At 36.1% G+C, this 13,438-nt stretch overlaps 1 protein-coding gene across 1 annotated transcript in view; it reads right to left on the bottom strand.

Annotated features, from left to right (window-relative positions):
• The window catches only part of LOC149788619 (contactin-like), an 87,851-nt gene that overhangs the window by 28,968 nt on the left and 45,445 nt on the right, over window positions 1-13,438 (bottom strand). Inside the window, exons 16-17 of the mRNA XM_089974701.1 lie at window positions 9,212-9,391; window positions 2,692-2,841 (exon numbers count right to left, since the gene is read on the bottom strand). Of these exons, the coding sequence (XP_089830827.1) occupies window positions 2,692-2,841; window positions 9,212-9,391 (330 nt within the window). The remainder of the gene's footprint in view (window positions 1-2,691; window positions 2,842-9,211; window positions 9,392-13,438) is intronic.

Below are 13,438 nucleotides of genomic sequence, written 5' to 3' on the forward strand. Positions count from 1 at the left end.
TTATATACGTACAAAATAGCCAAACTCTGACTGGCAAAGCCATGAATCTTATCATCTTAGCTTCTTCTGCCACCAACAAAAGCTAGACCAACTTCAACAGAGTAGTCTGTATCTTACTCATGGGCCAGAAGAAGATTATGTCTGCTCCAAGAACTGAGCTATCAACCTATCACTAGGATTATTTTAGGGAATGAAAACAAAACCGAACTGCAATGTAAAAATTATCTAAATATCATACAGAATTCCCAATTTCTACAATTTACCATAATTGAAAATTATATTCCGAACTGATAATCTCCCCACCCCAATGATAGGCCCAAACAGCATTCCTAATTACCATATATGCCTGCTTATAAGTCAGGTCAAGATGTAGCCAACATGGACCCTGAGCTGCCATTGCATCACCACCAGCAGATCAGGTCAATGTTGTTTGTTCATCTGATTACTCCCAAGAACTGCTTTGACCCAGATCGGAAATTGCATTAAACAATGATAGATCTGGGTCTGTTCAGTGCAATTTATATGCCTATTAAGCAAATACAAACGGTACCCATGGAAAAATACCTATATCTGATAGGAGTTACAAGTTCCATCCACTTCAGTGTATACTTCTAATGAAAATGTCAAAATTTGGAAAATTTGTCAAAGTTGAACATCTGCCAGAAATCTCATTTCGAATCATACTTTCTTGATGAAGAATACAGTCTCACACAGGTAAAAAAAAAGTTGATACATAAATGTATAAAACAGATAATTAATGCTCCAATGGCACCAATAAAAATGGAAACAAGAACTATGGTTACAAAATTCTCTTTGCCTTGCACAAATCTTGTAAGTAGTCTGAGTGGGTGTGGGTGTGATTTGGATTTTTAACGTAGCTTTAACAATTTTTCAGTCATATCACTACGATGTCTGCAGTGTGGCAGTTTATAGTGGTCTTGTGCTGGGGCATCATGATGGAGACATATAGCTGGATGTCCCACCCAATCACATTATCCTGACACCAGGCTGTCCAGTACATGTACTAGCACTAACCTCTTGATGCTAAGCACCACCCAAGGCAGCTGCTAGTACCATTTTTGTAAGTCTTTGGTACGACTTGGCTGGATTTTAACCCACGACCTCCTGCATTTAAGGTGGACGCTCTAACCACTAAACCACTGGAGTGGTCAAGCTGACGATAACAGGTCAGTTGAAAATTTTATTTCACATACAAGTTTTAACATGCAGAGATCAACATCACAGTACTGAAGCGAGTGCTGGCAGTGATAGGGGTGCCGATGTTTGATGAAAATATTGACAAAATTCATGTTTTAGGCAATATTCAGCTGATAACTGGTTAAAATAAAATCTGATTGATACTTTAGGCAGTGGGGATCATGGTCTTGACTACACTGAAATAAACAGAACAGATGATAACTACTGTATATACTCACCTACAAGTCGCATCCAACTGAACATAACACAGATCCTGATCTGCTGTTGCATAATGTGCCTTCAGATCAGGGTCCATGTTGTTGGCTCTACTGATTACTCCTAACAAACTGCACAGACCCAGATCTGCCAGCACATTATGGGTGTATGCAGCTGTACTCATCGTATAAGTGAGTATATATGAAAGTAAGCTGGGTTTATTATTTTGACTAGGAAGTTGACAACAATGATGACTTTGATGGTTTTCAAGCTAACTGGACATTTGAAACTTCACTGTTCATAAAGTTTGCCTGTATATCAAGGCTGAAGGAACAGTAATTCAACACACAAAGTTTTATGTAGTGATTATTGTTATCTGATAGGGGACCAAAATCTTGGGCAACATTTAATTTAGTTACAGAAACAAACCAATACAAAGAACAGGAGCACCCACCCTCTGCACCAAAAAAGATGCCAATAATTGTTTGAACGATGAAGGCATTTATTGGTTTATGTTTTTGCAGGTGTGTTTCTGTTTCTCATCCATGAATCACTATTGGGGACTCATTTCAGTAGCATTATTTCAATCAAAACTACTTACATATCTTTTAATTATCAATCATGTGAAGTAACTCACAAGTTTCAAATAACTGGATCTTTAAAAACATAAATGTGTGTGAATAATATTAAGAAATTTTTACTGAATTCCTGGAAATGAACCAAAGTGAACCCAACAGACATCATGCATTAGAATTTATTATGGACCAAAGTGAACCCAACAAACATCATGCATCAGAATTTATTATGGACCAAAGTGAGCCCAATAAACATCATGCATTAGAATTTATTATCGAATAAACACAATGAAATGTACGAGCAACTCTGTAACATTTCCAGTAAAATATCTGTTTTGCTTCCTGCCCAATTGTCCAGAGAATAAAAATGTATTAACCTTTGACATTCTTGATGGATAAATTATATTTCAAATCCTTAAATATAGGAGGTAAAAATGAGCATTTCAGATATAAAAATTGCACTGAAACAAACTTTTTTATACTTTACTTGGCAATGAATGTTTTACATCTGAAACTTTTCAAGAAAAATTACAATACTTTGTAGATAATTTAGTGCTTTTAAAACTGTATATGACTGAAAAATTATTTGAAAAACTTGGCCCATAAAACTAGACTGAAAATATGGTTTCCTGAAAGACAAGAGTTAATTAGTATAATGTACTGAAATAGAAAGAAAATAGATTTTCTATACGACTCTACATACTTGTTTCTGCACTTGGAACTCCAACTCCATATCTGTTGACAGCACGAACACGAAACTTATAAGCGGATCCTGGCTTGAGAAAACGTAAAATGAACTGCCTCTTTTGACTGTCTGTCTGTCCTGGGATAATTGTGTCAGTCAGAGTTATATCTGAAACAGATGATCTCAATTTTAGTATGACTCCTAAGCAGAGAGTCGTTCATGTAGCCTAATTCATCAACGTTTTTGTATTTTGATTGCTATGATAAAGCCTCAAATTCCAAAAATCATTATCTATGTCCTTTGAAATTTTGTGATAATGCAGATCAAATAATTTCTGGGATTAGTAATTAATCTAACATTTATTTCACTGTGTGGGTGTGCATATACATATACTGTATCTTTGATATACCTCAAGTTTAATAAATGTTTCATTAAAAGAAAATAAGGCTTGCAGAGTTTTTGACTTTACTGAAAATTTATACAAGTGGTATATCAACGACACAGGGTACATAATATACACATAAGTACAGATCATGTATATTTTTGGAACTCCATGCATCATGGTGGGGAGGGAGAGGATTAAAAAAGAACCCCTCCACCATCTCTCTGTGCATCCTGATGGAGTTGCTATGGTGGCTTGCAGAGAAATGCTCTGTACACCATGCCTTCTCACCGAGTCATCAAGGATGACTACCAAGTAGAGTAGACATGGTTTACTGTATGACCCGTTTAGAGGTTTATTTATGAGAGATAAATATCATTATCAGATGATTATACATATTTCGTATCAAGATAATTTAATAGATAAAATGTAAAATAAAATTTTAGATAATATTAACATAGTCACAATGGCACAAAACCTTTACCAATACTACTGAACTTTTTTCATTTACAAAAGGGCGATTGAAACCTTGTGCAAGAAGTTAACGCTTTTACTTAATTCAAAGAAATCTGAACAAACTTTTGCACTGTGTTGGTGAGATCTTATTGATCTTCTCATGACCAGTGCAAAGTAATCCTACTGTTTAAACATGAAAAGTAATCGTCTGAGGTAGGTACACTTAAATTCCCGATGACAGTTGCTTCTATTAAAAAAAAAAAATACAACAAAACAAAAACACTGAATTTACACTTAAATGTGAACCATTTGTTCTGCTCTTGAAAAGCAATTTATTGTTCTTTCCCATTTGGGTATATTTTTTTTCTTTCATTCATCACAAGATAAATTTGTTTCAGATAATATAACCATAAGGAAACTTAAATGGTCTCTCTTCTAATAAAGAACTGTCTTAAGCAGATGTTCTGCAGAAATAATGACAGTGACCACTGTAAAGACTGTTATAAAATCTTATCATCAGAAGATGATGTCTACTTCAGCATAGGAAAGGTGCATTTCTAACATGGAACCATCTGACTTGGTGCAATGTAATTTACACCTCAAAGTAAGGTCCTGTCATTAACAGTGTAAGTTTGGTAATCGTTCCTAATAAATCTGACCTCAATGTATTGCTGAAATGAATAATAATGTTAAAATAGTTTAGATCTAAAATGTTCAACAAATTTAAGGCATTCTGCAAGGATGTATCCAGGTGTCCTATAGTTTTTTCATTCTTGTAAGGAAAAATACGAAAACATTTTTATCAACATAGTATTACGAGTCTATGCTTTTAAAATAATTAACAGATAAGAGTGAAGACAACAAGCTTTGTAAAAATACAAAGAGGAAAAAAGCAAAAGAGGAACTTACAGTATTATGAATTAAATCTAAATTATAATCCAAGAAATAAAACACAAGTCCTAGTAATAAAAAGTTCTGAATGAAACTGAGTTCGGGTCCCAATGAAATCCAAAATTGAAGGTGATGATGTATGAAATAATCTAGAAAGTGCAGATGTGTCAACAGTCTCTTGTTGAATCACAGAAAATATTATTCTAGGTTGGAATTCAGTATAAAATCTAATGAATGTCTTTATCCAAGAATTTTGTCAGAGCACTTTTATGTTTAAAGGGGAAACATTCACCCGAATTCAATAATTTGAAGAAAAATAAAATTCAGTCCAATCTGGTCACAACATAATACAACTTGTGCTAGGTGTTAAAGCACAACTGACAAATCTTTATCAAAAACATCAGTTATACGACCAATTAAAATGCAAAACAGATTCCCGGATGAGGGTCAAAAGTTCATTCTTCTAGAAAAAATAGAAGTCTGTTACCAACTGACACAGATAAAATATCACATAGTCCTGGTTTGACCTTGACTCAGCATAATGACTCTTACTCTGAGAATTTGTTTTAAAAAATTTAAACGTTCTTTCCCAAAACTGTCACTGATTTTGGAACAAGGTCGGCAACTAATTATAATGTTTCATGAATCTATTATTAGTTGTTTATATCAATAAAATAAAATAAAAATTTTAAAATATTCAATCGGTCAAAGAGAACTTAACTCAATTCTGGACAATGTCAAGTCCAGTAAACAATGTTAAATTTTACAATAGCAAGTTGTTCTATGAATATGATGGGAAAATACCCTTTATCCTAGTTCTAATAGTATGTCGATATGATTTTGGTCCTCCACAAAAAAAGAACTAAAAAGCTCAAGATGCCATTTTTTGCAACCATGCTTCATTCTTTCCATTTCTATCAGTTCCCATTACATGAAGATTCATTGGATGAGAGGACATTTTTGACCAATCAGAATATTTTTACAAAGATCATGTGTTAAATAAGATGTGGAACAAATACTTTACAAGAAGTGTTACAGAATGGGACCAAACAGGCTGGATTTTTAAAAACCAAATCAGAGGCGATATAAAAAATGGGCTATATCAAGAAACTGATGTTTCTTATAAGAAGAAAAACAGAATTCCACATTAAAATGGAGAAAAATCATGTCTGTGTCTAGCTTTTTATACAAATGTTGTTTACATCAGAATTACTCATTCCATATCTTAACATCAGTCTTAGTAGAATCAATTTTAGTTGTGTTCAGTTCAGATGATTTAATTTATTTATTAAATTATTCAATGGAATTAGAATTTGCTCATTGATTTTGGACTAAATCACTATTTTGGGATTATTCTGAAGTCATACAAAGGCATTTTGGATTATAATGTCATTGTGATACATCAAGACAGTTGGCACATTAACACATTCAAGACTATTGGCACATGAGCACATTCAAAATTGGAATCAATTTGGAATACCACTTGAATTCATTTGAAATAATTTTGGACTTGTGACAGCACTTTTAGGACTACTTGGGATTTAGTTCACAATTCTGTAAGTTTTTTAAAATTTTCAGTTGGTATTCTACTGAAATAATTATTGCTGAATTTGACTAAACGCTATTAGTTTTCACTCTTTTCTGCTACTTAATTTCAGATCATAAAGTCATAACAATATAAAAAGGGAAGAAACTCTCCCCAAAACTTCCTCTTACATCCCATTACCACTGCTTGGCAGCTGTAGTGGAAGGATTTATTATTTATAAAACAAGAGTCCACAGGAGGGAATGGCATTCTACCAGGCAAAAACATTTTCCAGGAATTCAAGATAAAACCATTTCTTTCCTTAAAACCATCTCTGATATTTTAGAGAGAAAACACGATTTTGATTTTCAAATTAATTGCTGCCACAGTGGTGGATGCATTAGAGGTCAGATTGACATCATTTTGATTTAAGACCATACAAACATCATTTAAAGTCTTTTGGTGAAAAACCCATGTCAATATGACCATCCATTCAAGTAGCAACGACAAGACATCTGACATGGCAGCCATACTGAATTTGTGATTAACAAAGCTGTCATTCAGGACCTACTTGGTATCAAAACACCATGCTGATATAACCATCCATTTAGAAGGATTCAAGATCATATTTTCCAGGGTGGTCATACTGAGTCAATTTCCATAATTTTGTTTAACCCTTTACCTCATAGAGCATAGTTACAAAGTGCAGCGCACTATAAATAGAATACCTGTTACCTATTCGACCCCATATGTGTAGGCCTGCCTGTAAACTGTTAAGCAATGTAGTGTATGTTACGTTTAACAGCAATTTTAACCATTTTACATTTTTGGTACACACCTATTATATGTGGAAAAATTTAAGAGTAAATTCTGATTGTTATAGCTGTGTAATTATTTTTCACGGAAGAATTTTTTTATGTGCTTCAAAATCTTGAGAGAACTCGTTCACCGTCACATCAGTGAGGCCGCGTGACCAACCGTAGCTGCCATTTCTCACTCTCGAAATTTGTTTTTCATCTGCATCTACATACTAAATTATCTGAATTTGATAATTTATAAAAAATAATTGCTGCCTACATCAATATCAGAGCCTTTACCTAAGTTACTGAAGCTTTCATAGTTGTGATTCTAATCGTGAAAACTTTGTAAGTACTGAATGAAATCCGTTACCGCCATTTCAGAGAGTGGAGATTACAACCCAGTTACTTTAAATATCAGATATCGACCAGTGCATAAACAGTCACCACGTGATCTGACATAATTGTCCTTCGCAGAAATGAATGTAGTATCTAATAAGGGATTTTCCCTGAAGGTGGCGCTACAAAAACTTTATAAAATGACTGATGTTTACAGCTGACATCAAAAGGCGCTTCCATGCAACTAGAGTGGAGGCGTCAAAAGGCGCTTCCATGCAAATGGTGTAGAGGCATCCAAAGATGCTTGCATGAGGTAAAGGGTTAATAACCAACTAGAAACCATAAGAACTCTTCTGTGTTAGGGCCATGTTAAAATGACTTTTCATTTAAGAATAGTGATAAGAATTTCAAGATTGCCACCATGGTGGTCATATTGGAGGACAGATCTAATTTTGGAACAACAAGATACTAATAGAAGATATTGTCTTTTCATGCTCACAAGCTATTGTAACATTGTGTCATTGGTATCATGTAACAATGTAAAAAACTATCCTATGAAAAGTAAACCCCCACCATTATAATGACTTGGTTCATTTAAGTTACTTAGTGTATGATCAAGTTCAAGATATTCATTGAGCTCAAATTCTTTTTTCTCTGTCACTGCAGATTTCCATATGTTTGTCTCCCTTATGGCATGGGAGAGACAGAGATAAAACAAAAAGTAGAGGGGATATGTATGAAAGTGTCTAAAGTATTTAATTCATTTAGAAAACATGAATTAGTTTTTCCATTATAAGAGGAAAGTAATCACTGATATACAGAGTCTAGATACAATAGTTTAGTAAGTATATGTGTATTAATACCTCACGGGCGAATCACAATTTGATATAACAGTAGTACTGGCATATCAAGCTGCTTTAAAAACCATGTTATGCTTAATGTATCTGGTGTTTGTGTGTATGTGCTCTCAACAAAGGCAAATGAGCACATGAATACTGTAGAACAGTGCTCTCAACAAAGGCATATGAGCACATGATTGTAAAACAGTGCTCTCAACAAAGGCATATGAGCACATGAATGCTGTAGAACAGTGTTCTCAACAAAGGCATATGAGCACATGAATACTGTAGAACAGTGCTCTCAACAAAGGCATATGAGCACATGAATACTGTAAAACAGTGCTCTCAACAAAGGCATATGAGCACATGAATACTGTAGAACAGTGCTCTCAACAAAAGCAGATGGGCACATGATTGTAAAACAGTGCTCTCAACAAAGGCTGATGAGCACGTGAATGTTGTAAAACAGTGCTCTCAACAATGGCATATAAGCACATGAATAATGTAGAACAGTGTTCTCAACAAAGGCATATGAGAACATGAATACTGTTGAACAGTGTTCTCAACAAAGGCATATGAGCACATGAATACTGTAGAACAGTGCTCTCAACAAAGGCATATGAGCACATGAATACTGTTGAACAGTGCTCTCAACAAAGGCATGTAAGCACATGAATACTGTAGAATAGTGCTCTCAAACAAAGGCATATGATCACATGAATACTGTAGAACAGTGCTCTCAACAAAGGCAAATGAGCACATGAATACTGTAGAACAGTGCTCTCAACAATGGCAAGTAAACAAATGAATGCAGTTCCCTATCCTACCAGTGTTCTCATATATAGCCAGCTGCAGGCAAAAATAGTTATCTAATTCTTTTTTATAAATAAATACCATATTTCATATGCTAGAAGTTGCCTATTTACCTGCTGCCTGTTTAAATCTACCAGTGCAATTGCTATTTATTATTTACAAGCTGCTTAAATGATCCATTTATTTGTGGGTCATATCCATTACTTACATGCTGCTTAAATGATCCATTTATTTGTGGGTCATATCCATTACTTACATGCTGCTTAAATGATCCATTTATTTGTGGGTCATATCCATTACTTACATGCTGCTTAAATGATCCATTTATTTGTGGGTCATATCCATTACTTACATGCTGCTTAAATGATCCATTTATTTGTGGGTCATATCGATTACTTACATGCTGCTTAAATGATCCATTTATTTGTGGGTCATATCGATTACTTACATGCTGCTTAAATGATCCATTTATTTGTGGGTCATATCGATTACTTACATGCTGCTAGATTCATCCATTTATTAGTGTAGTTGGTCATGCCATCAATGATGTAAGACTCTATATTTCCACCATGAACCTGAAGAGGGTCAGTCCATCTCAGAACTACATCTGTTGCATTTACAGACAGGCCCTGTACCAAGTCCACAGTATAGACACCAGATGGCTCACCAGGAGGACCTGAAAACATTAATGATTGCATAAGGTGAGAAAATCGGAACAATGCAGGCTTTATTATGATTCTGATCAAGGTAAAAAGACATCAATCTACTTACCATATGTACCCACTTATAAGTCGAGTCAAACTGCAAACAACAAAGATCCTGATCTGCCAGAGCATAATGTTCCAGAAGATCAGGGTCTGTGTTTGTTCTAATGTTTACTCATAACAAACTGCACAAACCCAGATCTGCTGGCGCATTATGCAATAGCAGATCTGGGTCTTTGCAGTTTACAGTTGGGCTCATCTTACAAGCGTGTATAAACTGTACTTATTTTAAAAAAATCTAATTGATATGCTTCAACCAGCTTTATATAAAACTGCCTGAAAAGATTAACGAACAAATTGGTTTTAAAAACAAAATCAAAATCAAAGTACTGATGATACTGAAATGAACTGGGCAATGAAGAATGGATGGAGAGAGCAAGAGGGTTACATACTTGTAAGGATTGTCTGGAAATGACCCATCTGAAGCTACATAATATTATCTGGGATGTGACAAACAAGTGCAGTGCACAGGCCATTGTGTAAATATCCTCATATCTAATCAGTAAAGCATGACAAGCATACATGAGATCACTCACTGGGCTGACATGTACCCAATTAAAAGTGCCGTTGACCAAGAAATCTGGATTGAGATGATGCTTTGTTAAGAAATTTCGTCCATGCCTTTGATATTTTATGAAAAAAACTGCGTCAATGTTTCCCTATTATTTTTTAAACATCTGTCATATCTGCAAAAAGTTACGATAACTTAGGCTGTGAGTCTATCCACTGTTCTAATTTATCAATATATGTCATATTATGCAGCAACTAATTATATACTGGTCATTACAGCGGGTCCCAAGATCAACCAGTCACATTGTTTTCTGTGAGTCTGGATTAACTTTGCCATTATGTCATGTGTCAACTATTCTAATATTTACAGATGAGAAAACAGCAAATTGATTTTTGAATGACCTACAACTGCAAACTTTCGTAATATTAGGCAGTAACAGTTTATTTGCCATCTCCTTAAGTCCTAAAGCATTTAATCCCGCCTACTCTATAACATCAAAAATGTTGCATATCTTATAAAACAGTGATGTAATACAACATTACAGGTTCAACTATTCCAAGACCATATCAAACACCTGCATTCAAAGATGATTGAGCAGTTAAGGAAAGACCACAATTTTCCTGGAAATTTCCACAGATAACTTTAATAGATCATTTATCCTTGACTTCACAAGAGTAATTATGACCAAATGGCATTCTGATCCACTTGCTTTCTGCAAGATCTTTGGTTTCAGAAAAGTTGGAGGGAAGGTGTTTGATTCCAGTCCATTCAAGTTCATAGAAAGAGCACTGACTTCCCAGTCTTTCTGATCTGGGACTGAAGAGAAAAACATGGATAGGCTTACATTCCACCTTGTTGAAAACAGATCGACTGATAGTTGGCCCCAGCAGATGCAGATTCAAATGAATAATGAGGGGCGAATTGATCATTTGGTTTGAATTAGCCAGTTCTGTTAGGACACTGAGTCTACTACTACTGAGCCTGGATGGAGAGACTTGAACATGGATTTGTCACTGAGATCACCACCTGAGAAAATCCCAAACCAGAGGGCAGATGCCTGGGGATTTGTCCCCTCCCCCCATGCCTTCTGATACAATTCACCCAAGTGGAATTGTCAGATAGAACAAGAATGCACTGTCCACACAGTGCCTCCAATAATGGACTCATTATGGCATTTATCTCCAGAAGACAGATGTGTAAAAAGATGTCCTGATGGAGCCATAACTGACCTAAAAAATGTGGGCAGGGGCAGGCCGTCCTCATCTGCTGTGCTGGCATCCATGAGGTTCATGATTCCTTGAGGTCCAATCTGCAAGGATTGTTCAACCAAGAACAATCTGTCAACTAGACCTTGTAACCTTTGAATTTTACTTCATTAAGGTATTTATTTGGCAGTTTAATGGATACAAAAAATCAAAGAAAATTTGACACAATGATTGTTTGAGAACTTCATTAGCCAATGTCTGGTTGCTCAGAGTATGTGCCAGTCAAAACCTTCACTCTACCAGACATATCCAACAAATACTAGCATTTCAGGAACTTTGAGTACTGGATAACATAGATCCTCCTGCAGTGAGAAGGAACTTCCAATCAATATAAACGGATGTGGATTTTGGACATTCCAAGGACTGCAACATCTCTGTTGATGGCTTGGATTTCAGTATGAAAAACAGCATCTGCATCTTCAAATTGAGCATCGTTAAAATTAGATGGAAACTTTTAAAATCAAAAATAAAAGGTCTGTTGACCCTTGGACCCTGAAGCTGCCTCTCTAATCAAACAAGTCAATGAATCGACCAGACTGTGATAGCTCACTGAAAGTCGTCTGGTTTTTCTTGGATATGAGATCAACTGATGCAGGAAATGTGTGCACTGCCACCAACACTGTAGGTGGAGACATGCAAAACTAAGCATCAACAGCTAGAAAACTTCCTTGATCATGTGCATAAGGCTTTTCTATCAAGTCAAGTAAAGACACTGGAGACTGTAAGTATGAATTCTTATATGCCAAAAAAGGGGATGACACAGACATCTCCTGCAATGCATGTGACAGCGCTGGTGAAGCCTGCTGAGATGGATGGTAAACAAGCCTGGGATTCCGACCATACCAGGATACTGTAATCTCCAGATGATCAATGGGTGATTCATCTATGGTCCATGACTGGTATTGGCACTGGGGACAATATCATCAGCATAACCAATACCAGTGACAATGGTAAGCCATGACCATCCATGATGAAGCCTATGCCAATGCCGAAGCCATCCATTACTCCCAGCATGCAATGTTAATGGTCAGGGAATGGTACTAAGCAACCAGGACTGTATTGTCACTGTAACCGGTGCAGGGTTGGTAAGCTGTAACAGGCTGTGCTGAAGCTGTCCAACAAGTCTGTAATGGCAATTGGTAGATATATGTATCTGTAACAGCACAGGCTCTATGGTTCTGTCATATGACTAAGCTGACATGGATCTGTAATGGCATCTGGCCATCATAAACTCATAATGGCACTTAGCTGAAACTGATTCACAATAGCACCAGGCCAGCATTGGTCCATCATGGCACCAGGCCAGCATCGGTCCATCATGGCACCAGGCCAGCATCAGTCCATCATGGCACTAGACCAATATGGATCCATCATGGCTTTATTCTTTGTGCTATGATGCCTGGACATTTGATCTCATCATCCAGTCCCTTTGGGCATTTATTGAAGCTATGCTGGACCTGGTGTTGACTGCAGTCAATCCATCTTTAATGGCAAAGTCCAGTCCTGACAAAAGGCCATACCATCTTCCATACTGGTGTCAGTTTCATGATGCCAGGACAGAGTAAAACAGGATATTTGATCACCATACCTGGTACCTCCATGCATCAGCTGAAAGGATGTTGGATGTTGGAGCTGCTATTAACCATTGCCAGTTAACCTCTAATGCCATCATTGGTCTAGACACCTACCATACCAAGTCAATATTGTTCCTAAAGGTACTGTCAAGCTCTGTTCTGATTGTGCAGTCATGAGTGAGGCTGGTACTGTGTGTGACAACTTTGACGATAACACTTGTTTGATTTTCTTTTGGACCAGTCAACTCTTTCCCCTCTAAATTTCCACCATTAAAATGAAGTCAACTGAGGTGGTAGTGATACTGATCACATCATCACTTTGACAGTGCATTTCCTTGATTTACTTATGATTGCCATACATATTTCCACACTGCACTTAGTACTGAATTGACACCTGTGATTATAAACAGCAAAACAAAATACATAGAAGCAAAATTAATCAAGCTTAGGATGAATTTCATTGTGAAAAGGATGCTAATTACAAATACAATCAATGTCTCCCACCTAGGTAGACTTGTAGCACTTTTACGGCTAAAAACAGGCAATTGGGTGGAGGCTGATTTGTGAGGAAGTCATCATACTACTCCAAAGTGTTAATATCAAATAACA

Source organism: Sinohyriopsis cumingii, chromosome 11, assembly GCF_028554795.1.
Source record: "Sinohyriopsis cumingii isolate HCF-2022 chromosome 11, ASM2855479v2, whole genome shotgun sequence".
NCBI lineage: Eukaryota > Metazoa > Mollusca > Bivalvia > Unionida > Unionidae > Sinohyriopsis > Sinohyriopsis cumingii.